The 25,298-nt window shown below is 49.4% G+C and overlaps 1 protein-coding gene across 2 annotated transcripts in view; it reads left to right on the top strand.

Annotated features, from left to right (window-relative positions):
• Window positions 1-1,159: 1,159 nt before the first annotated feature.
• Window positions 1,160-25,298, top strand: part of FSTL4 (follistatin like 4) — a 410,907-nt gene continuing 386,768 nt past the window's right edge. For both annotated transcript variants that reach the window (XM_032837649.1, XM_032837647.1), the window contains exons 1-2: window positions 1,160-1,348; window positions 9,125-9,260. In XM_032837649.1, the coding sequence (XP_032693540.1) occupies window positions 9,135-9,260 (126 nt within the window). In that variant the 5' untranslated portion in view covers window positions 1,160-1,348; window positions 9,125-9,134. The remainder of the gene's footprint in view (window positions 1,349-9,124; window positions 9,261-25,298) is intronic.

Raw genomic sequence — 25,298 nt, 5'->3', positions numbered from 1 at the left:
AGACAGAAACGTGTGAGCGGAGGGACCATGCTGGTTCACCCACTGCCATCCTCCCAGCACCTAGCAAGTGTCTGGTACATAGGAGGGGCCCAGTAAATATCTGTTGAAGGAAAGAGCAAATGTAATACCTTTTCTCCTTATTCTTCCTCTTCTCTTGATATTTAACTAAACTTATCCTAGGAGAATCCTCTCTGTCCCCTCATCCAGGCCAGAAGAGATCACAGGGGCATAGACCAGACACTGTCCTACTGCACAACCTGGTGCCCACATAGAGCAGGGGGCAGTCCCCCAGAAAGTCTCCTGCCCATTAGTTACTACCAGCCTGGCCTAGCTAGGATCATACTCCTAAATCTGATGCCAGACTTGGGCTATAGATAGACCACTGGTTGGGGTGCATGTGTGTGCTACCTGTTACAAAAGTGTTTACAGTTTATTTGGGCACCAAGACTGATCTCTACATGAATTAATGAAAGCAAATGACAACTGGGTTGGGGGTCTCCAAAAGTTCTGGATGGTGAACAGAGATCCAGGCTTGGGGATGAAGTCAGGGCAGTGAAAATGTCTCATTGGAAGGGAGAATAGGGCACCCTCTTGTCACAGCTTGGGCAGGCCAAGCCCACATCACCTGGGACTGCCGTTGTATGCCCAGGATTTTGTTAATTCTCCAGCTGGAAGAGGGCAGAGTCAGAAGAGAGAAAAACTTTGCTCTTTCGTAGGTTGTTGGCTCTCAGCGAGGGGGCGTGTCACTTCACTTAACCTCCAGGGACTCGTCTAAGGGCGAGGTGTGCTGGCCTGCCTAGGCTCCACAGCTATGGCGGCTGATTAAGACCACTTGTGCACCTTGAGAGCACAGGCTGGAGAGCTCGGCCCGCGAAAGAGTGGGAGGACAGCAGAGAGGGGTGTGTTGGGGAGTGAAAGGGCCTGCAGATCTCTATAAGAGAGCCAGGGGCTGAAGCGCACCTCCTCAGAGATCGCCCTGGAGCTCTGGGAGTCCTCGCGCCCCGCGTGCGCGCCCGGCTGCTCCGCGCACCTGCGGCGGGCCCCGCGCGGGTCTGAGCGGCGGGCGGGCCGCGCGCACAGGTGGCGGCGATTGGGCAGGCGGGGCCCGGAGGGTGACGTCACGAGCTCCGGTCCCGGCGGCAGAAATAGGGCAGCCGCGGCGGCGGTGGTACGGCGGCGGCGGTTCACGGAGCTGGAGCCGAGACAGCCTCCTGCGCGTCCGGGACCCGCCGACAGCCGGAGAGACCGACCGAAGGACGCGGGGTCGGGTCGCCGCCACCGCCGCCTCAGGCGCTCCCGCCCGACCGCGTCCTGCCACCTGGTCTTCCCTCGGCCGCGGCCACCTCAGGTACGCGGGCGCGGGGAGAGTGCCAAGACGCCGCCGCCAGCAGCTGGTCCCGCTGCGTCCCGCTGGGGTCCCGGCGCCCGCGGCCCGGCGTCTCCCTGCAGGGCCCTGCGCGGACGCTCGCTTGTCCTCACCGCCGGCTCCAGAGAGCCAAGTTTGCTCCCCTGGCGGGCGGCGGGCACGGGACCACGGGACTCGGGCTCGCCGGGCTACCATGGCCCCGGCCAGGAGTCCGGGGAAAAGCTGGGGTGCGGAGTCTGGTGGCCCCGGTCTGCAGTAGGTATAGGAGTGACACGGCCGGCGCGCGGAGCAGAACCGAGCCCGCAGCCCGCGCCGGCTCGGAGACCCCGCAGGCGCTGCTCCCGGTACTCGGGTCCCCGAGCAGCTTCAGAGAGCTAGGCGAGCGGCAGCCCCGCGGCTGGGCTCGGTGCCCTTGGCCCCGGGCTGGGGTGCGGAGCGCGCGTACTCGCTGCCTCCTACCTCCGGCTTTGCGGGGGAAACTTGCATGTCCGCGCTGCAGCCCGAAGGGCCCGCTGCGCCCCGCCTGGCTGTCGCTCCCCAGAGGTCCACCGCGTCTGCACGTTGGGGCTCGGCGGAGGCTGAGGAGAAGGGACCGGGGCACCACCTCGTTCCGCGAGGCCCGCGGCTCCGGTTCTGTCCAGCGGCTCCGGTTCTTTCCAGCTAGTCTCTGTTACAAGAGAGCGACCAGTGTTCCCTGCTGAGGAGTCGCTGGGGAGCAGTTTGGGGCATGCTCCGGCAGGGAGCTTGGTCCTAAGAGAGCTTGTGCAGTGGGTGATCTCCGCCCCTCTCCGCACCAGCAAAGGAGACCGGTTTCAAGTTTGGGGGGCACTCAGGCGACGCAGACAGAGCGCTGCGCTTTGGGCGCTTGTCGCCCCGAGTTGGTGGCCGAGCGCTGCGCGAGCCTTAGCAGCCCCCTTGAGCTGAGGTAGCGGCGCCTTTGGCGCACTGGCCCACGGCCTGCCACCTGAGGACTTCCGCGCCCGCCACTCTGGCAAGGGCAGAAATCCGCTGCAAGCAGCAGGATTTCTCACGGTGGCCGGGACGTGGCGAGCAGCCCGTGCAGTGCGCCCGCGAGCTCAAGTTCCTGGGGCCCCGGGGAGTCGGGCCCTGCCGGGTCTCCGTGTAGCCCTGCTCGTCGCCCCCGCCCCCCCCTCCGCGCAGTCCAGCCGACCTCGTTCCTTTAATTGTCGCCGACATTGATGAATCGAGCTGCCGCCGCTCTCCTCCGCTCTCCTCCGCTCTCCTCTAGGTGTCGCTTCCTCCGAGGTTTCCCGAGAGTGAAAAACAGCGCTAGTAGCTTTGATCGGTTCCCTTCCTAAATTTATTGCAAGCCTGTGCAAGGGGAATTGTGCCCGAGATAGAAACATTCGTACACATTCTGTGGGCCACGCAGAAACAATTTCATCAAGAGGTGGCACGGCAACTCTTAACCAAATGTGCACAGAGAATGGGCCTCCATCACAGTCTCTGAGGCACAGGGAAGAAATTCAGACATTTATCCAAGGTCTAAAGTTATTTTCCCACCACCAGGCTTAGGGGAAAGTCAGACATGACTTTTAGCAGTGTCCTGTCTATGCTGGACTGGGTAGGTTCCTGTGCTTGCCCTTTCTGGCTCCCAGGACAGGCTTTGATGTGGATGGTGGTTAGGTAGAGGGCTCAGCTGGGGAGTACATGGTCAAGGGAGAGAGTGATGGGGCTTCTAGGACACCAGAGTTTCAGCAATCCTAAGGCAGTAGCTCAAACCCAAGCCATGAACTGATGCCCCACAGGGCCCATGCCTGCTTCCCATCTTGCTTTTGTGAGAAGAGGCTGCAGCATTACTATAGCATTTCTCTTCAGACACCCTTAGCTGAATTGGTAGCTTTCTTTCCATCCTAGGAAAACAGACCCTCCCTCCCCCAAGACTGTAGACTGAGCCAAACGTCATGCAAGATGATAGCTGATTTCATATATACTGTAATGTGTTAAAGTTGTTCCAGTGGCTTTTTCTAAGACTTTTTTTTACCACCCTCAATTTTCCTTAATCTCAGGAAATCAATTTTTATTCCAGAGAGGGGCCAGCCTATTCCCATGGGCCTTGGGAGAACTTTTATCCCTTCTGCTCTGTCCAGGAGGTGGGTGTGTGAGGGGTAGTTTGGATTTTGCTACTTTGACCCATCAGTTGCTCAGGATTCTTCTCTTCATCTCAGAGTTGCAGGAGTTTTTTTTTTTTTAAGTGATCTTCATGTTGTGATCTTCTATTGGATTTAGCACCAAAATCCAGAAACAGGTCATTGAATAGTCACAATTTCCCATATCTTTAATTCCTATTTTACCTTTCTTGGTATGTTTCTGCAAATTCAACCTTCTTATGTTGCTTATGTGTGGTCAGTTGTGTGCTTACTAACTTGATGAAATTAGGAAATTATTTCAAGAGCACATATGTCCTTATACTTTCTTTCCCTTAATGCATAACACAAAGGATGGGACTTTGAGGAAAATAGAACTCCTGTTGGGAGAACGTGGTACTTAAGCGTATAGATGTTGAAATGATGAGGGTTCCTGGAACTCACAGGTGAGTGTTGAAATGATGAGGGTTCCTGGAACTCACAGGTGTGTGGGTTAAACTTCTTGGTATATAGGCGTGTCATAGATGGATCTTTTGTCCACAGACTAATTTAGGCATTCAATTTATCAAATGTTGGAACGATTAACCAAAGATAAAGAGCAGATAATTAATGGAAAATGCAGTGTAACTTCATTATGGCTTGCTGCAGGGGTGGCCTGATACATTTCCATGCCTAAGTTCCTTGGGTTGGTATTTGAGGGGCTATCTTAGGAAGTTTGAACCCCTTCCTTTTTTCTTAAAACACTTGGATATCAAAACTAGGGTCCTGAGCCTTTCCGAGGAAATTAATTTGTAGCCTTGTGGTGTTAGGTTAGGGTCAATATGGCTTTTCTTTTTTTCCTTTTAACATTGGGTAGACATACCAGAGGCTGCAGGATTTTGGTGGTCTCCAGGTGGTTTGCATTTGTTGATTGCCAACATCCCATGTGCAAAATACAATGCCCCTCTAGTAATTGGCTAAACATACACTTGGTTAGTTGGAAAGATTGGAAATTGAGGTGCCTCAGGGTCATAAAACTTACTGTTCTCTTTAAGGCTGGGGTGGTATTGCTTGGTTTTACCAAAGCATCTTCATAATTTCTGGTCTTGGTGGTTACAAAGAGAAGCCTTTTCCATGAGGCTAAATTGTAACATCTAATTCGGTAACGTTCCCATATTCTGGGAGAGATGCTGAGAGAGAACTGATGAGTAATGTCTCTGGAAGCTCTCAGGGTCTGAAGTCCCACTGTGCCCAAACAAGGCTGGTTCCCAGAGGAGAAAAGGGAAGTTTGTATTAGAACCACTGCCAGTTTAGTGTCCATGCATCTCCCTGGCCTCTGACCCCATTCAGTACAGACCACTTGCATGCTGGTGTGTGTTCTCTGGTGGGGCAGATTTGGAATCGACCTATTCACGCCTATTTCTCCCTAACCACTTGCCATTCTTATGTCACATTTTTCAGTTTCTTGGAAAAGTGAGTCAGTTTTCTGAATGTCACATCTTACAAATTTGTAGTACCTCTATAATTTTAAATACAAGTAATAACACACGTAGTGGCTTCTAATTATAAAACCAGAAAAATCCTGTGCTTTGCACACAGAGCAGGTTCTTGATCTAGTAGGGCCCATCCTGTCTGATTGAGACAGAATGCCAACATTCCATATGTATTTGTGACAATGTAAGAGACAAAGCCATTGCCTTGGGGTCAGGAGGCCTGGTTTCAGTCTAGATCTGTCTCCTGATTTGGCTACCACATGGGGTGAATTCTTTGGCCTTCCAGGCTTCTGGTGTCCTGTCTGTACCACAGCCAACCTAGCTCCTGATTCTCTTGATCATGGGGGAAAGTGAGGCTTGGGTGGAAAACCTCAGGGGAACCAGGTCTTTAATATCAAGTGATTGTGCTTTATGAGTTGTTTGAAAGAAAATGCAGTCCAGCTCTTTTACGAGAAAGGTCTCCGGTAGATTTATAGCCAATCTTAGGACTCTGGCATGGATTGAATGAAGCTTATGAACCTAAATTGATCTCAAAAGGAGCTCAAGGTTGAAAAAGAGAGTTTGTGATATTATAGGTGGTACTTTGCCATTTCTATAATGAGGAGATCCTTGTATTTTCTTCTGTCTGAAGATCAGTGGGGATCTTTGAAGGTGAGGAGTAATGAATCAACAGATCTCCTTCCCCCAGACTGAATGTCTTCCTCATGTTGGCGCTCCCCGTCCGTTGAGAGGCATCCTTGCTGCCCAGCGTTCTGTGCATCTCCTCATGATTTCTTTCTTTCTTTTTTTTTTTTTTTTTCCCTACTACATTTCTTCCTGGCTGATAGAGACAGCAGTTCTGAGAGCTGAGGACCGTGTGCCAAGTGGCCCCGTTCCGGGGAGGGATGCAGAGAGAAGCTGTGTGGTTCTTTCCTCACACTCAGTCCCTCTGGAGTAGTGTGGCTCTTGGCAGCTGTCAGAGGAAAGGAGAGACTCAGAATTTCCTCTCTTGCTTGACCTAGGCTTTCCCCATCTTGCTAAGAACAACTGTTGGCTGAAACAAAATACCGCAAAGTATTGAGAGGCAGCAGAGGGAGGCTGTGAAGAGCACAGACGTCTCGCCCAATCTACCATGCTACATGGCTTGGCGTCCCAGCTCTGCCATTTATTTGCCACATGGCTTTGGCAGGGTGCTTAGCCTCTCTGTGGCCTGTCTGCTCTGTCATCTGACTAGGGGATTCTTAATGCCCTCCTCATGGAGTAGAAGTGAGGCGAGTGAGTGAATACCTGTGAAGAGTTTAGAACAGCACCTGACACATGTTATTGTTACGTAAGTTCTAACCAAAGAGATAGCTTCTATTTGGCTATTACATACATCATCAAAATTGGTTTCGACCCAATATTAATTCTTTTTTTATGAGCTGAGCTGTCATAAAACTTGAGTTGTAAATTTTCAGGCTGTTGCTCCTGTAGATAAAATGAGTTGTCAATCACAGTGAGTATAAAATGACATCGGACAGGCATCCACCGTGCAAATGGAGTCCCATCTGGTGGTGGCCAAGCTGAGCGAAATGTTACAAAGAAGCTGGGAATGTTTCAGACATTGGCCTGGCTCTTGTGTTTCCTTGTCTTTAAATCTTCGGGTAACCTCAGTGTAAACCAGATAAAACCAGACATGAGTCCAGGTGCCATAGGCCTGGAGCCCAGGCTCCCGGAAGCAACAACTCGAAACAACTGGTTTAATACCACAGGTCTGGGTATACCTTCTAAAATAGTTTTGCAGCTTGCCAAAATAATAATTGAGGTGAACGGATTTTATTTTGATGCTATCCATTAATAATAAAACATCAAACATAATTGATTTTGGATTACTAGGCAAATTGAAAACTAAATAGTCAGTTTTGTGGCTTGAATATCTCATAACTCCAGAAACTGACAATTGTATATTGAGTCAGTTTTGATTATTTTGCTATTTTTGGTTTATTCGGGCTTAAAAACATGATGGGGGAGAAAAGAAGACCTTTTGTACATGTGCTTGCCCCATGAGTGCTGTTTCATAGTGGATAAGTAGGGAATAATTCTCAAAAATAAAGTAGGAAGTAGTGTCTTTCTAGTTCTAGCTTAAGTACTGGTTTTTTTTTTTTTAATATTTATTTATTTTAGAGAGAGAACATATGTGCATGAGCGGGAGGGGCAGAGGGAGAGAGAATCTTCAGGAGACTCCAGGCTGCGCATGGAACCTGATACAGGGCTTGATCTCCCAACCCCAAGGTCATGACCTGAGCTGAAAGCAAGATACCTAGGTGCCCCTTAGTATTGGTGTGTTAAAAAAGAATTCCAAAAATCTGGTAAATGCTTTCTGCAGTTCCAGGCACATGGCTCTGCATTCAGAAGATAATAATTTATGGAGAGTAGGGAGTTGCCCTATTTATTTTCAGAAGAACTGGTTGCAGTTTTTACTTTCTTTTAGGTTTGAATTTGATTTTTCTCCACACTCCGCAGTCTGTGTGAAGAACTTACACACTGTTGCCAGAGCTCTGGATCAGGAGCATGGCTCAGGGACTGCTGGGAATGCTCTACTTCTGTCCCAGGTAGCATTGCATGAGGCATCGTTGCCCTTAGCTCTGCCTTCCTCAGAGTGCGGAGCAGGTGCTGACGGTGACAAGACTGTGACCTTCACACTATGTTTATTGCTCACTCAGACTACTGTCTCAGTCACTCCAGCTTTGCCAACAGATGTCAAAGATGAAGAGACAGATAGAGGAATGGAAGCCTGTGGACTATTTGTATGACAAGAGACATGTTTTCTTAAAAGACCGTCATGACTTACAACCTTGCCTTTTCAGAGGCCAGTGTTAGATGCCATAATTTTTAGCCCGATTTCTCCTTCATGTGGGCATTTTCTGTCTCAAGTGAGGGATATAAAGCATATCTGGAAAGGCAGCCAAAGGAAGCTGGGAATGTGGTAGGAGTGAATTTGTTTGGTGGTCCTGGGATCAGTGCTAGTGATGGTGGGATACCTCCAACCCTTCTTGTTCAAAGTAGGCATCCCCCACAGCTCTCACCATAGGAGTGAGAGGGTGTGGACTCCTCCACCAGCCTGTAATGTCTGCCAAGCTGCTCACCTGCCCTGGACCAGTTCAAGGCCAGATCACATGGGGTGCTGGCCTCCGAAGCGCTCTGTGTTTCCATCTTCCCCACCACAATCAGGATGCCGTGTGCACCACATTCAATTAAGCACTAAATTGTGTAATGCTCACAGAAATCAATAAGCCGTCTGGTTTCCTTGAGGACAAGTTGTAAATTCTGCACTATGAGTTCTATCTCCCTGGCTGCGTTTCTTGGACAGAGGTGCTGAAATCAAGGTTGGAATGTTGCAGTGGAAACCTTTAAAAAAAAAAAAAAAAGGTAGGGCTGATTGGACAGGTTTACTAGCCTGTGTCCTTGTCCCATTAGCACCTCAGCATGTGATAGGGAGTTGAATATCTGTTGTGGCTGATCCTTAGCTTTTTCATCTGTGTAATTCTTTGGTTACTTTGATTTGCCCATTTCTTTTAGGACTTCAGACCTCTTACCCCATGAGCCTCAGGAACCACCTTAAAGGTTATTGAAATCCCATTATCCACTGGGTGCTTGAATTCCTTTACAGGAAGGAACAGTCTTGAAAGGAAGATTTTGAGCCTTATGCCCTTTTGAAGCTCGCTGTCTTATAAACTGAGACGTCAGCCACAAACAGGGTGCCTTACATGTAACATAATTCCTCATCAGTCTTCACTGATCACTAATTGTGTGCCCAGCCCCAGTGCTTTCTAAAGGGACTGAAGCTTGGCTGTGTGGTTATGGAACAGAAGTGACACAGCTGCTCCCCGCTTGTTGGTTCTTGTCAAGGGAGTGGTAGCTGCCGTGTTGGGTGGCTTTCCACACCATTGCATGCATAGAGTTGTTAACTCTGTGTCTGACACTGACTTCTTTGACCCTCACCACAATCCTATGAAATACATATTATGGAACCCTTTTTAGAGGTGAATTAACTAAGGCTCAGAAGTACTAGAACTTCTCCAAAGTAGGGCAGAAGGGCTGGTGGTAGGATTTAAACTCTGGTGTCTCTGATTCTGGAGTACAAGCTCTACCTACCCACCCTGTGACGTGCTAATGTTTTGCAGGTATTTAATTCTGAACATCTGTCATTTTCTCAACAGACTCCACGAAATGAAACGGGGACGCTTATGGCTGCATCTCATGCTGCTTGGGGCCTCCCTGCCAGCTGCGCTGGGATGGATGGACCCAGGACCCAGCAGAGGCCTGAACATGGGTGTGGGTAACCCACAGATGGAGGTATGGTCACATAACACCTGCTAGGATGCTTGAAACTTGCTGCTTTTCCATGCCAGTGTATCTGATTTCTTCTCTACCTTTGGCTTATATCAGTTAGATTGCAGTGTGAGTTAAAATTGTTCCCCCTTTTTGACAGGGGACAGAAGGACACAGCATGCATTGGTCTGGACAGGAGGTTTTATGTCATGCTGTAAGTGATAGTCTAAAATCTCTGCAATGCTGAAAACGTGTTCCAAAACCAGGCTTCAGTTGTATGGTTTGTCTTCCGCAAAGAGCCTCAAGAGAATGGCCTTTTTGTATATTTAATAAAACTCTGAAAATGCAGACTCAATGGTAGAGCACACCCATGTGAATTAATGAAGTCTTTTAATTACAAAATGTGTTTTAAAAGAGAGAGACTCCTTTTCACGTACCCAGATAAAAAACACCAGGCTGAGAAAGAACTGGCAAGTAGGGGTCCTAAGGGAGCCTGTCTTAATGAACAGATAAGAATGATTAATGGCATGTTAGGTATATATAAATGCTTCTAAAGTGCTTGAAAAACTTATTCTCAAATGCCTCCCCAGAGAGTCTCAATACACTGCTAATTGCTCAGCGAACTTGGTCTTAAGTACCGGAGAGGATTCATAAGCTGCACCCTCGCCCTGCTCAGGTAGTAGGCCTGAGGAATTTGGGGCTTGTGAGGGGGTGCAGTTTCTCTGCAGAAATTGCTTTGTGCGTGCCAGACCCTACCTGGGTCATAAAGAAAATCCCAGCTACTTGGGATTTTCTTTATGACATGGTAAATGCAAATTCTTGCCCAAGAGCTTCTCCGGCCATTTCAGCTCCCATTGCCTTCCTGGTGCACGCCTGCCTCTTGTCTCTTTGCTTGTTTCCCGTCCTGTGGAATGAGAGAGAAAAATTACCTCCCAAAGTCAACATCACCAGAGAGTGAATAATGACACACAGTGTATGGATGGTAGGATTAATGCATTATTTGATCAAGAGACACGATGTCTTTCTCATTATTACTTAATCGTAATGCAATCCCAGACCTACAGACCTTAATCTCCGGGGAGCTTCAGAAGTCTTTGAATGCCCACGTTTGCTGCTGAGGTTCACATGGCTTCCTTTTGTGGTGAGCGGGTGATTGAAGAGCGTCACTCTCTCTCCCATCACAGTCCGTGAAGGACACGACTTAATGGTCTTTTGAAAGAGCCTGGAGGCTGACTCACTAGCCAGCACAGCATTTCCCATATGGGATGGCTTAATCGTTACACTCATATCCATACAGAGGGAAAAGGATCCTACAAATATATTGTTGAATATTTAATAGCGAAGCAAACAGGCAAACACACAGATAAGCTTTTTTAGTCTTCTTACTATTGGGGCTCATTGGCCCACTCTTTTAAATTGCCTATTTCAATTAAAGGAGTCAAACCAATTAAGGTAGGATTTAGCTGGAGGTAAAGTGAAGGTAAGTTAATATCAAAGTTAATATCAACCTAGGGCATCTTTATCTTGGCTGTTAACAGCCTAACACCAAGAAAGAGCAGATAGTGCTTGTTCCAAGGCAGGGAGGCTTTCTGTTGGTTAGTTTTGGGGTGTTGTTTTTCTTGCTGCATCAGGATAGAGCCCAGGAGATGAAGCCCTCTCCCATTTCCAGGCCTTGTGCTGTTTCGGGAAAAGGAAAGGATGCCCATACGGACTCCAAACGCAGGAACAGCTGCCCTATCAATCCAGTATTCGTGGCTGTGCATTGCATTTTTGCAAAGTGTAGTAACTTGTACTCGTGGAGTCCGTTTTTATCAATGATGAAATGAGAAGATGGTCATGTGGATGGGCCTAGGCTATAGGACAGCCTCAGCAAGGTTCCGATAGAGCAGGACATGGATATGGAATCGATGTGTGCTGATTCTGACCATGCTCCATGCATGGCCTCTCCATGCCGTTCCTCACTAGCATCACATGTTGGATTCGTCCCTTCATCCCACATACTGACTCCTCTCCTCCAGGGCTTAGCTCTGGTTCTCATCTTTTCTCTGGAACCTTCTTGGAGCACACTTTGGTCAAATTTGATGTCGTGTTCTGAACTAGTCCTTTTTTTTTTTTTTTTTTTTAAATCCATATTTTTGTGTTAGCAGACAAAGGAAGCCAATTTTATATATGTTTCCCTTCCTTACAATGTCCAATAATTTTCAGAGCACAGTAGAGACTCATTGTGTTTTTGAGCTGATTGGTATTCAACATTCAGTATTAGTGGTGAAGTCACTCTAGTGTTGTCAAACTTTAGTGTAGACCGTCAGTAATTTCTGCGCATGGCAGCACGACCTGCGTGGCAGGTGCATGTCCAGTGGGGACATGAATGGTCCCCCAGCCAAGCTGTAGGCAGCTTATTGGCCAGGCTTGTCACTCATCAACATCCAGGTATTTCTCCTTCGGATTATAGCTACTAATACAGTCCATAACTGACTGTCCAGACTATACTAAACTCCTCTAGCAGTTTCCTCAGACAATCTTACTTTCTGGAACAATCATAGCCAACCGAGTTTCCTGAGACTCCATAAATTAATCAGGACCTAAATGGTAAAACGTTTCTGTGTGTGTTTTCTTCCTGCTAGTACTACTTGGCAAAAACATTCATTGACTTCAGATTTTTAAAGTACTTGGAAAGCATTAATAAGATTTGACTTCCCTTTAAAGTTATTACACCAATTACTTGAGCATCCTAAGGGTAAATAAGGATGAAATGACCAGAGCATATGTGCCTTCACTCATTTGTAAAGCAATGACAGTGTATGTAAGTTTTGTTAAATTATTGTTTTATGTACAAAGACTGCAGTTGAAATAGCTTCAAGGAGTTTATCGTTTTACAAATGTAGATGAAACGAAGTGGAGCTGGGTGGAGTGCCTCTTTAATAAGAACTGAGTGGCAGACTGTGGCCTAGAATACTAATGAAATTCTGAATTCAGAGGAAACAGTTCTGAGAGATACAACTCAACAAAATTCTAAAATAATTAAAATCTCCCCCTTTCCCCTATTCTCTGGCCAAGGTAAATGTAGTACTAAAATCAGTATTGGTAGAATTTTATATTTGGGGAGAATAGGAAAGTGAGAGAGGTCAGCCCCAGGGCCCCGCCTTCTTCTGAGGGGCAGACATTTGTGGGAGGGTTCCCCCTTCCTTCCAGCCCTCACTGCTGGGTTCCCACTGTTCGCTGGGATCTCAGATTGGATGGTGGCCCTTAACAGCCTTATGTGTCCTTCATATATCCTGCTGTACCTTCTCCACCTTGCTCTGACCCACAGTTACTAGTCCTGTACTAAATATGCCTCAGTGCTTACAGACCAGGGAAGGGCTGTGAGGTCAGACACCCAGTGTTTTCAATGTGTGCAAGCTGTGAGACGGTAGTTTTTGAGGAATAAATGTTTCTGGTGGTCTCAGTAATCAGGGTGGTCACCCACCTCCCTAACCCCAGGAGAGTCAGCCTAAGAAAGCACATACTAGCCCTTTGCCCTTCTGCATGTATTAGTCCTAGATGCCACTGACTGCACCGAGGGGTGCCCCCGTCCCTGGGTGGGGGTGTCTCCTAAGGCAGAGACCTGGAGTGCTCCGGCTTCCTTTTACATTTCTTGGGCATTGAGGAAGATGGAGGCTGCTAAGACTGGGCACTAATTTTTTAAAAATAATTCTTTTCTTGAGTTAGTGTTGTTACTGTTATGTAGTTGATTGATTTTAAGACAACGCTCCTCTAGTTATGGTCTCCTCCCCATCCCCAACCCATGGTCCACTCTTCTGACTGGTGATGGAGAGAGTAGCTGATCTTCTTGTGGGCTTTGAGGCATCCATTATTCACCTCTCCTTCCTCTTGCCCCTCCATCTGTGGGTGTGGGAACACCACCTCCCTTCTCCCTGCAAACAGTTGGGGTCTGGGCTGGTATTTTTTGAACCTCATCTATAGACCTATGTTCATGTCTTATGGATGTTTTCTTTGGGGTCCCCATTCCTAGACACTCAACGGTACCAACTCCGACATTTAACTGGCTTGCCACAGTGAGCTTCTAGGTGAGCTGTCCCAGCAAAGGGCCTAAGTGGGCCTTCCCCGGGGCGTGGGACTGCGGGCTACAACCCCCTTGGAGGATCCAGGACCTCTGTGCATCTGTAGACCTGGCATGGGGAGGGAAGGGAGGGCGGCTTCTTCTCTGATTCTGGAATATTCGGGCATGGCTGCCTACTGACAATTCTCCATCAGAGGTGTGGATTTTTAGTTTCTCAGCTCAAATTGAGAGAACAAAACCTCTCATCTGTTGATGTGCGAGTAAATCCCTAGTATTCTTGGTGAAAGATGGTGGCGAGTACTGCAAGTTCCTAGGGGCATTGGAGGAGCCAGTTCTTACCTTTGGAGTTAGTGCAGGCTGTGCCCTACACCAGCCTCTCTTGAAATTCAGTGTGCTTGCAAAGAGCGGGGGTCCTGTTAAAATGCCAATGCAGTAGAGCTAGAGGGGATGGTCCTGAGAGTCTGCCTTTCTCGTGAGCTCCAGGTGATGCTGATACTTCTGGTCCCAGGGGACACTGGACACAAAGGCCATAGAGGAGACCCCTCTATCCTGCCTGTGTACATCCCAGAAGGAGATTCCTTTGGTGATGAAACCCAGCTTTTTTATTTGTTTTTGGTTTTGTTTTTTAGTTTTTGTCAATGTGACAAGGCTGCCTGTAGTCAGCAAAAGGAGCTGAATGTACAGGGTGCCATCCTGCTGGGAGATAGCTTCACACTGGGTGGGCTTGCAGGCAGGTGGGCGAGGGAAGTAGCCTGGCTTTCAGAGTCTTTTTCACCTATTTTGAAGCAAGCAAGTGGACAGACAAGCTTGGCTCTCTGTGTGTAGGGTTCCTCACTGTTTGGGTGCAGGCGATTTAAATCCTGAGGTTCCGCCCACACTCTCGTGCTCCCACCCATCACTGTCTCTCTGTCACTCATACAGGTGTCCTGCCCAGTTCCTGTCCCCAGAGCCCAGCCAGACTTTTCCGGGGATGCACGTGCTGGGCTGTTGTCATGTTTGAGGGTCTTGTTTTTGTGTTTACCCTCAGACAGGGGAAGTTGCTGTCTTTGTCTTCATGTCGGAGGTTTCTCCTCTGTAACTTTTCCCGGCAAGCTGCCCACCGTGTACTGGTTAGTGCACTGCGGGCCCCTGGCGTAGTTTGAGATCGTAGTTAATAGAGTTTTAATTGGCTCTGAAAAGTTCTGTGACCCAGGAAAATGAACATTTATGAGTTCACAGAAAGCCATTATTCTTCTTCCTCTTAATTTAGCATTTACTCATCTGCTTTTTTTAAATGCCTCTGCTATTAAAATAATCTATGCTTCTGTAGGAAACTTTCCACCCTTGTAATCAGGACATCAGTCCATGCGTTGTAAATGGGGCTCTGATTTCCATTTTTCGGGGAGTTGGCAGCATCAAATCTGCCAGGCCCCAATCATCTGCTTGATTTATTCTCTATGACTTGTGGGTTATCTCTCTTGTTTACCATTTAGAGAGAAGTAAATGTCATGATGGTGTCAGATGGACTCTAACAGGCTCTGTGTGAGTGGGCTCTGCTCTTCTGTCCTGCCAGGCCAGGGCTGTTGTCCTTCTGCTTCCACCCACTGTGGTTGCTACTGTGAGTCTCCTGGGCCTTGTCTTGTCTGCAGCCACTGGGAAGATGGAGGGCCCTGGTCCCAGAAACGGAGGGGATAGGATAAGATGGGCCCTGTACTCCAAGCAGGTAGCACCTGAGCTGATGGCAGTGACTCAGGTACACTGGTGTGGGGAGGAGGAAGTCTGCCCTTCTGGCCGAGAAGCCACCTGTCCATATGGCCTTGCTTCTCATATACTTGCTTTTTGGCCTTAGGGCTTCCCTTGAGTCCAGAGACATGGGCCAAGAGAAACCCGTCTCTTTCCTCCTGAACCTGGTCCCAAGAAGAGGTTTTTTAAAAAGTAAAACCTGGGTATTCTCATTTAATACTTGGTCTTGGTCTCCAACCCTGGAGACCAGCAGTTCCTAGCTCCATGCTGTGCTTGGCTGGGGCAAAGACTATCATGAAATTCAGAAAATAAAATTAACTTCACTTTAGTTTAATTTCAAAGTCTGTTTCCCTGACAGCACTTCTGGGCTTAGTAGGGAGTGGTGATGCTAGACCCAGCTGTGAATGGACCCTTGCAGGGTGGAGAGGGGAAGGGAATTCTCGTGGCGGCCTGTGGGGAAGGGGCAGCTTGTGATTTAACTGGGGCTTCCTCCTCTCCTCCTAGGGATGGTGTCATACTGTCATGTTTTGGAGGAAGGAGCTCCTGAGGGAAGGATCTGTCATAGGTCAGACAGAAGTAGAGGGGGCCAGTGGGGATGGAAGGGGAAGGTGGAGGCAGAGAGCTCTGAAGTACATACATCCGGTCAGTAAGTGAGTAGAAGTGCCCAGCTCTGGAGCTTGAGAAGGGAGTGACATCTGGCATGTCCCAAATGCTAGTAACCCACCTGTTTCATGGGTCATGTCTCTGCAGTCCGGAGTAAAGCCCATTAGTCCTTTGACCCACTTCCAAGACTTGGAAGATGCTCCACTGGGGAGACCGAAGCAGAGCCCCATGAGCCCTATAGAACCCTTCTCACTCAGAAGTGCAGGCTGCCCAAGGCAGCTTACTTCTGGATAAGAACACAGGATCTCATGTGGGTTCTGCATTCCAGGTCCAGCCTGGCACAAACAAGCTCCGGGGACCTGAGACACTCCCTGCTCCTCTCTGGCCTCTGTTTACTCCTATGGAAGGTGAGAGGGTAGCCAGGATGCCACCTCAGATTGCCTTCAGGTTCTCTCCCCAGCTTAATTCTATGGCTGCTGAGTGTGCCCTTTCACACCACGTGGTGAACATTTTAAATGTTATTTCTTCGTTCTTCTAAGGCCTTCCAACACATGTGAAATCAGAAGGTTTGGCCCATCCTGTGTGCCTCAAGTCACCTTGTGTGTTCCCCTTTGGGAAGGGGTAGCAGGGAGGAGTTCTCTGTAGCTTGACTGGGGATGGGGGTGACCCTTTGGGGTCTATTTGACCACCATTGCTCTCCCGTCCTCTGTGCAGACCTTAGTTCAAAGAAGGCTTTACTGGGGCACCTGGTTGGCTCAACCGTTAAGCGTCTGCCTTTGGCTCAGGTCATGATCCCAGAGTCCTGGGATCGAGCCCCGCATCGGGCTCCCTGCTCAATGGGGAGCCTGCTTCTCCCTCTCCCACTCCCCCTGCTTGTGCTCTCTCTCTCTCTCTCTGACAAATAAATAAGCTCTTTTAAAAAACAAAAAAGCAAAGAAGGCTTTATTGCAGTGTGTGCTAATGACACAGACTCAGGCACCCTGTGGGTGTCCGCAAGAGGAGGAGAAAGTCTTGAGAATACTGGATTGGAGAGGAGCTTGAATGGGCTGTCCTCTTCATTGTGTAACAGGGACTAAATCTGTGCAGTGTGCTGGGAGTGCACCCGAAGAAGTGGCTCCTGGGCTTTTTGATCTCACAGAGCAGAAAAATGAAAAATTCTTTTTAAAGATAAAGGTACTACCTAGAATTCCCGGTACCTCCTTATTTATGTTTTTATTTATTATTATTTTTTTATTTATGAAAGAAATGAAAGGCCATACTGCCAGAACCAAGGGTGGTGTGTCCCACAAGGGCCGCCCACTGGCACATTCTCCGTTGCCCGTGTGGGTGTGTTGTCTGAAGACCTGTCACAATGCACCTGTGGCTCACAGAAATGTTGATCTAAGACCATTGTGAATGGAGGCCCACAGACGCACATGGTGGTGGCCTGGAACTTTGCAGTGAGTCGGAGTCCAAGCCACACTGAGATAGCAGGTCCCCAGACGCAGGTCTGGTGTTGTGCTTTGTGGTATCTGTCTGAATTTCAAGGCTGGAAAGACATAGCTCCAAGCTAGGGAAGATGGGTGCTCCTCCCACAAAGAGGCCCTTGTGCCTTCCACGTAGGTGGGGGAGTCCACCTGCACGTGGGTGTTCAGTGTCCCATCCACATACTTCTCTCTGTCAAAGTGACAGGTATATCTGGGTTGTAAAGGAAAAGTGGGGTATGGGTTTCTTGTTCCTGGTTCTTTAAGTTTCTTCAGCTCTTGAAAAATGGCACACCACTGTTATTTGGTTGATGATGTCTTCTAATAAGAGACAGTTTTGTTTCACTCTTACTAGAGGTGGACTGGAGAATGGACAATGAGTGGCCTGTGGGGTTCAGTTATTCCCTCAATCAAAGAGTGCGCTTCACCTCAACTGCACATAGGGAGGGATAAGGACAAGCTGGTGCTGGTGGGAGGCTGGTGTTGGCCAGCAGGGAACCACCTGAGAGATCATTGTCTTCCCTCCATCTGTAGGATATTCCAAGAAGGTTCCTATGTAATTGTTTAATGGTTCATCTGGAGACCTAGTCCTTGGTTTTCACCTCTCTTCACTGTTCCAAGAAGGTGTTGAGTTCACGTTGAAATCTTTCTGGAGGTTTTAGCTGGAAAACAAAGGTTGTCTCTGTAACTTTTGTTAAAATACTGTACAGTTTAAGTTTTTAGTTATCCTGGGTCTAGCCTCAGAGAGAAAGTGTGTGTGTGTGTGTGTGTGTGTGTGTGTGTGTGTGTGTATTTTTCAGAGTTGAGAAGGGCGGCAGTTGGCCCTGTTTCTCACAGGAGTCTTTTCCAGAGAACACCACTGATCACCGTGAGCCTCTCATGGAGTCTAGTGGCTTCAGAAACCACTTCTGCTGGCTACCTACTCATCCGTGAGGGTATTGGCAGTCTGGCCCAGCAGCAGACCCACTGCCAACCTAACAGGCCGAGGTTCAGCCCCAGCCAGGGGCCTAGGCCTCTGAGGCATGGCTTGCTTCTCTGACCATACCTCTCTCCCTGCTCAGGCTGAGTCCTCCTCTGAGCTCCTGGTAGCTTGGCTTCCTGTGGGGCGAGCTCCTGCAGCAGGCAGCCCTCTGGGCTCTGAGGAGAAATGGCTGCCATCCTCCCTGCCCAGGGAGGGTATGCTCTACCTTTCCCCTTTCTCCTCTAGCATAGTTAATGTTCCAAAACACAATAGTTGGTGTTTTCCTGCTGAGGCTGAATCACTCGCTCCAGCTGGTACCTGGGTGCTCTGCTCCTGAAGTATCTCTGTTCCTACCTTTGCCTCAGGGGTCCCTCACATCAGAGGGCCCAGTGGCTCTAATCTGCTTTTTCCCAGCTCTGTAGCTGAGGAAAGTCACTTAGTCTCCTGGACCTTCCGGTTAGCAGTGAGGAAAATGTAGGTGATAATAGGGCTAGTTTCAGAGTTGTCATGACTGGGGGTACATGTACTTTGTGGCATTGAACTTGGCAGTTAGAGTGGTGGTTTGTGTCGTACTAAGTTCCCATCAGGAGAGTTGTGCACCTCTTCTTCTCTGTGGCCTGCATGTCACTCTCCGCTGCAGTACCTACCACTCAGACCCTCAAGTCCCTTTGGGTCTTGATCCCTGGGACCCCCAGTGGCCAGGGCAGCCTGGAGCATAGTAGCAGGCTCAGATGTTTTAAGGGAGTGAATGGGTCCGTGATCTCTTACACATTTTGGCATCATATAGGGATTTGGACAAGGTGACTTGACTTTCTAGGACTCCTTACAGAAGAAGCCCCAGCAAAGACCTGACTGTCTTCAGTTTCCATTTAGAGTAGAGTCTCGTCCCAATTTCCAATATCCTCATTGAATCAATAGAAGCTTTAGAGAGTCCTGTGGGTGCCAAGTGTGGGAGGGGGTGAAACGCCTGACTGGCTCAAGGTCCTTTTCCTGCAGTGTTTGCCAGCGTCTGCCTGGCCAGAGCTATCCCTTCTGCCAAGAAGCCAGCATCAGTGTGATAGGCGCAGCACAACCTCACCCCACATGGGAGCCCAGAGAATGAAATGTAAACTCCAACAAATGCAGGATGTTCTGTTTGTGCTTAGAATTTTCAGGGTTAGCAGAAATCACCTGTGGCTCCAGGGAGGGTTGCTGCCACATGTCCCTACAAAGGGAGGGATCAAGGGCAGTGGGAATGAGCTTCTCTTTGGAGGTGTCATTAAATAGGTATAAGACTCTAGATGGTTTTTCTTGACACTAGTCTGGACAATTGGAATAAAAACTTGTTTAAGCTATTGTATCATTCACATCTTGCTCTCTAAATAAAACAGAGCACTTTTCCTATTTATTTCTAGCCTCCCATTTAAAGCATGCTCTTCCTCTATAGGAAGGACCTCAGGCTTCTGTGGTTCTGCTGCTGCCGCATTTTGTGTGTCCATTGCAGTGAAATAGGCTTTGATGTGGGCACGCTGGGAGGGATCAAATGGGAGAGGCCTGCCAGGCGGATGTTCTAACTGGAGTGCTTCTAGAATATGCCCCATCCTCCTTCTCTTCCTCTACTCTCTTCTGTTTGGTTGTTACATATGCTCTTGGTTTCCTTTTTAGCATTTGTCTGTGAAGAATGGGATTCTCTGCCTCATGCTTGCGTGTCCATCTCCTGCCAGTATAGCTTTGGAGGATGTCTTTGTGTCCCAAAACATGATTTCCCGCTTGAAGGAACGCTTCTCAGGACACTCTGTAGATACCCAGTATGGGTCTCTGCATCCTGGGCTGTCTGGGTTCCCTGGGACATCCGGTGGGTTTCAGTCTCAGGAACCTGGTATTCATTGAGCACCCAGCTGTGGTCAGGTGGCTGAAGAGAGATGGCCTCTGTGAGTCTGAGGGCTGGGGATTGGTGGGGGTCAGAGTCGTTGACTGTTGCTGAACAGGAGCTGCGTCAGCAGGGGGAATTCAACACCTATGTCAGATGCTTGATCTTTTACTACCTATGTGCGGTGGTTAAGCTAATTTCTCAACTGTAGCCTAAAGGAAATGAGGTACATTTATGGAGTAGTAAAGGAGAAGGTAGCTCCTGCCTTCCCTAGTCCCGTTCCTTCATTCCTGACCCCAGCCAGAGCAGGACGCTTGTTCTCAGAGTCCCCTCTCACCTGAGGATGTGTGACTGATGGCAGATCTAGTGTCACAGGCACATCCTGGCCCATGACTTGAGGCTCCTGAGCCATCAGAGGGTGGGCTGGAGGCTAGAATCAGCTGGAGTGTCCGTGTCCTCCATGTAGATTGGATGTAGCAGTGACTGTAGTAGCCCCATGAGGTCCAGGGCTCAGAATTTCCACCAGAGCACCCCCAACCCCACAGGGTTTCAGAACTTGTTCACCAGAACAAGGCTTTGTACCCTCTCCGAAGATGATGACTATGTCCTTCTTGTTGGCTCAGTGCCTCCTGGATCCACTGCCCCACCCCCCCCACCAGAGGATGAGGCTGGCTGCAAGGTGGGCTAGCCCCTCATGGAGCTCAAGGCACTGCAGCAGGGGTGTTCCCACCCTGGAGCCTGAACTGTTCTACTGGAAGGCTCCACTCTAGCATTAGAGCCCTGCCTTGAGCTACATGTCCATCCTTGTCCAACTAGTTGCACCAGTTGGTTGATTAATTTTTAGTAATAAAAACCCTTCTGTGGCCATGCAGACTAGAACAAAATTATCTGTGACTTGTTATACATTCTAGATGAATATGTATAACAAAATTTAAACCTAATCTCATTCAAAGTGACTTTTCTTAGTTACAAGAAAAGATGGTCATAAGCTGAGTTCTACAGGAAATTCCTCTCCGTGGGCTGATGTCTCACCGTGGGCTCTTGAGAAAGGAGAAAGAATAACCACAAAGAGGACTTGAGGAATTCACCTGTGTACTCGCAGTATGCTGAGCAGTTAGTACAAAACAAATCCAGCTGCGTTAGCAGTGTGGGCCAAATCCTGGGGGACATGACAGTCATGAGCAGAGGTTGGGAAGGACCTTGTGGAGGTGGAGAGCCTTGGAGAGGCTGCTGGAGATGTGTGTGGGTGGAGTACTTATGTATGTCAGGAGGAGGAATCCTTGAGTATAGATTGGGCCTTAGAATAGGACCCTGTCTGGTGGGAAGGAAGAGAGAAGAGATGTGGGGGTGGATATCCAGGCCCCCATCACAGTGATTGATCAGGGGCTCTTTGAATACCAGGAGAGGACTCACATTCCACTGTGCTCACGTCCAGTGAAGGGTTATCCTGGGACCCTCAAGATGTCCTGGAGTGCACCACAGGCTGCCTGTCATCTTGCAACTTCCAACCATATCTTCTCCCTTCTCCCACTTCTGTTTTTCTCTCCCCTCTCTGTCCTATGGGTTGGGGGTGGGCGCTGGCCATTCCATGGAGCTGCAAATCCCTTTCTGTGGCCCTCACCCTGGAAGCTTAGCCCCAGGGCCCTGGCCGTGCTCCCACACAAACCTCCAGCTCCAGGGCCTGGGACCGCTCAGCCCAGGGCAAGTCTCTAAGAACCTGGTTGTCTCCACTTAGAGAAGCCAGGGGACAAGTGCCCCACCATGGGAAGGGATATTTGGGGGCTCTGAGCAGGAGTATGGGGGCAGGCCTGGGATGCTCTACTGAAAGAGTAGGAAGGCAGGTTGAAGTGAGGGTAGAAGTGGTGAGGCCGAGGGCCTGCCTCCACCCTCTCAGTACTCTGAGCAATGGGCGCTGAGATTTTCAGAAGTGTAGGGAATTTATGAGTTGAACTTTCCAATTTTGAATGCCGGAAGGGAAGTATGAAGGCCTGGCACACGGTCTTAATTCTTTGCTTTTATGCTCTCTAACCACTTTGTTCTGTCTGACTCATTGGTACCCTCCCCCCACCCTCGGCACACCAACCGGGTCTGTGTGCTCAAGGTGGCTTGGAAGCCCAGCCTACCAATCTTTAGGTGATCCAAGCTATCAGCCTCTCCAGAAGGCCTGACCACCAACGGTTGACTCAACATCTTACCAGTCACTACCCCTACCCCCTCTCCCTCCCGAGGCCGGTGTCTACACCTTGCCTGCCAGGTTGACTGAACAGAAGCAGGCTTGGAGGTGGCCCTGTGGCTGCAGGAAGCTCCTTTGTACAGGTGCTTTGAGGTTTAGCTGGAATTGTTTTGGGGAAGAAAGGGCTCCATGGGGAGAGAGTCATAGCTTTTCGAGAAGTCTCTTCTAAGAGACTCTGCTGCCCTGTGGAATCCTGGGAGCAACAGCACAACAGAGCTGTTGTGGAATAATTAGGCCAGTCATCATGGAAGACAAGACTCGATAAGTGATCTTCCCAGCTGTGGGGCTGAGCTTTGCTCCCAGCCAGGTGTGAAGTCTTGTTGCATTAGGAGCTTTTTTTTTTTTTTTTTTTTTTTTCAGTGATGTTTGTTTCTATATAACCAAGAATTATGGAATGTTAGGGAATGAGAGACACCTTAACGGTTGGGGATGACAGAGCAAGGTGGCCTCTGGAAGTCTGAATGACCCTTGTTATCCATTCCTTACAGGAAAAAGGAGATTCTTGGTAGGAATTCTGACTCCTGATACAGAATTTTTTGAATTCCATAGCTGCTAGTGATGATAACATTAATAAACAGCTACCATTTTGTCAAAGCTTTAAGTGGCTTACTTCATTGACTTAAAAAGATTCTTTGAGGTCCTATTCACTTGGTTATTTTAAAGATCTGGAAACAGTCTTCAGGATGGTGCATGAGCTGCTTGAGGTCTTTCGAATATTATACAGCGGAGCTGGGGTTTGCAACTGGCCTTTTGACTGTGCCAGTTGCCCTCTTAACCACAAGCCTGTGTTATTACCACCCCTCCACACATATTTTTGAGGCTAAGAAAAGAACATTTGATGACACTGAGCTCTGAAAGCCGAAGCAGATGAAGCAGACCCTATCACATCAGATAACGCATCTCCACCTCCTGGAGGATGGCAGAGCTTGAGGTGGCCACTGGGGATTGGGCTGTGGGCAGTTTCTTGACGTTCCCTATGGGGAGTGACAGAGCGTGTCCTGTCCCTACTCATTTCCTGTGTCCCCAGCATGTGCACCTGTTTCTTCCCTTCTCCTATGGTGGGAATGGGACTACAGGGAAGCCATGGAGGCTAATAGAATGAACATGTCTTTGACTGTTACCTTCCATTTCCACAAGGGGGTCCGATGGAACTTTGTAACCGGATGCACACACATAATGTGTCCCTGAGCATCTGCCCCCATGTGGGGCAGGGCCTGAGCAGACCCACGGCTGGGCTTGTGCTTACAGAGCGGTGGATGTTTAGACTCTGGGCGGAGACCTCAGCATGATGATGTGTGGTGGTCTCTGTTTCTGCTTCTAAGAATTGGCCTTGGGAGGTTGCCAAGGGTCAAGGAAAACAGTATCCCTTCCAAAAGCTGGGCTCTGGGACCTAAGTGAGGAGGTGGGACTCCATGCTGTGGTAACCAAAGTGGTTACTCTTAGATAAAGGTTGTGAAGGGTCAGGAAGCCCAGTGGGAAAATGTCGGTGTTGCTGAGTCTTCTACCGGCGCGGGAATAGAGTAACGGGAGTCAGCTCCTGGTTCCAGCCGGAGGCAAGTGCTGTACCTGCTGTGGAGGGGCTGTCATGAAAGAAGGCCCTGTTCTTCCCAGAGGTCGGGCAGCCCCAGGCACATGGGACATGGAGCTTGGTCAAGCTGTGGTGGTGGGCGGTAGTCCTTCAGAGGTATGTCTCCCTCAGCTAGGTGGGTGTGTATACCCCTGGAGCTCACAGCCTCTGCCCTGTGGGACAGCTGTGGCTGGCCAGTGGTCAGGGCTGCCTGGGAGGAGGGAAGCTCAGCTCTCTAGGCTGGGCAGGTTACATGATGCAGACACCAAGGGAAGGAATCCTGGCATTTATTTGTGCTGGGGCCACTGGGCCCAGAGTCTGAGAGAAAGTCTGGCATGACAGCCTGGAGTGGGTCTAAGAAGATGTGGGAGGAGACCACTATGGCCAAGTGCTGATGGTCTACAGGTGACACTATACCAACCCCTGGAGCCCTCCCACCACTCCAACCATCCTCATCATTACACACCTGCCTGGGTGAACTCCAAGCCTCTCCCCAGCTCCAGGGCCCTGAGAACTTGCCGAGCATTCTGGGCACTATATTGAGGGCTGGGGCACAGGGAAACCTGACATACCCAGGCTGCTGTCTGTGGGTGGACACTGGTGAGCTTGGGCAGCCACTGGACATGGAGTGCTCTCGGCTTCCCTCCTCTCTCACTTTGCGACACTGTCTCCTAGCCAACACCCTGAGTCTCCTCTTAAAGCCAAGGAAACCAAGGCTCCCAGAGGCCAGCACCTTGTAGCCTCTTGCCTGTGGTCCACAGGTCCTCATGGCTGCACAGAGCCAGCTCATGCCCTCCAGGCAAGCCAGGGCATTCTGTCCTTCTCTGGAGAGGCCACACATTGCCCAGTGCTAAGCCTGCCCTCCTCTGCCTGCTACCCAGTGGCTGCTGAGACCTACTGAGACCTAGTTAGGTGGCATCACTCCCTGTGGAAACAGGACAACCTACTTGGGCCATTTTCCTGGTTTTGCTAAGTCCTCCTGGGAAGGAGTAATTGGCGCCACTGTATACATCTGGTGTGCCAGTGACACTGTGTCTCTGGGGAGGCCATGCTAGCACTGGGGAAGCCATGCTGGGCCATCAGACACTGCCCAGCATCACCAAAAGTAGCAGTGACCTGGGAAGTGTCAGCCTAACTGGGGCGAGAGAGTGTATAAGAGATTTAGTGTTTCTGAAACATGTCCACATGTAGGGATCACCTGGATAGTTCCCCCAAAATACTGATACCTGTGTCTAAGCCCCAGAGATTGTCCTTGCAGTGGTCCGGGATACAGCCCAGGCTCTGGATTGTGTAAAGATCCCTATTTGGGAACACCTGGGCTTGCCTGTGGAAGAAAGGCAGACAGAACAACTGCTTCTCCCCTCATTGTCCTCCTAAGCCTCTGTTCTTCAGGGGGAAAGAGGGGGCCAAATCTTTCGTGTGCCTTTGCTCTATGCCAGTGTGAGTACTCAGGCTGGCCTGGCTCCTGGGCTAGTAGACGCAGGGCAGGCGTTTCTGCGGCTGAGGAGGGATGACCAGTGTTGTTGGCTCACCCCTGGTCTGTCCTCCTAAGCATCTCATGGAAACTGCCCTGAATGTCCTCCCACAGCTGAGCAAACTGAAGC

The sequence above is a fragment of the Lontra canadensis genome, unplaced genomic scaffold (genome assembly GCF_010015895.1).
Source record: "Lontra canadensis isolate GAN:19392208 unplaced genomic scaffold, GSC_riverotter_1.0 scaffold99, whole genome shotgun sequence".
NCBI lineage: Eukaryota > Metazoa > Chordata > Mammalia > Carnivora > Mustelidae > Lontra > Lontra canadensis.
The sequence above is the reverse complement of the archived record's forward strand: the minus strand, read 5'-3'. Positions and strand labels throughout refer to the sequence as shown.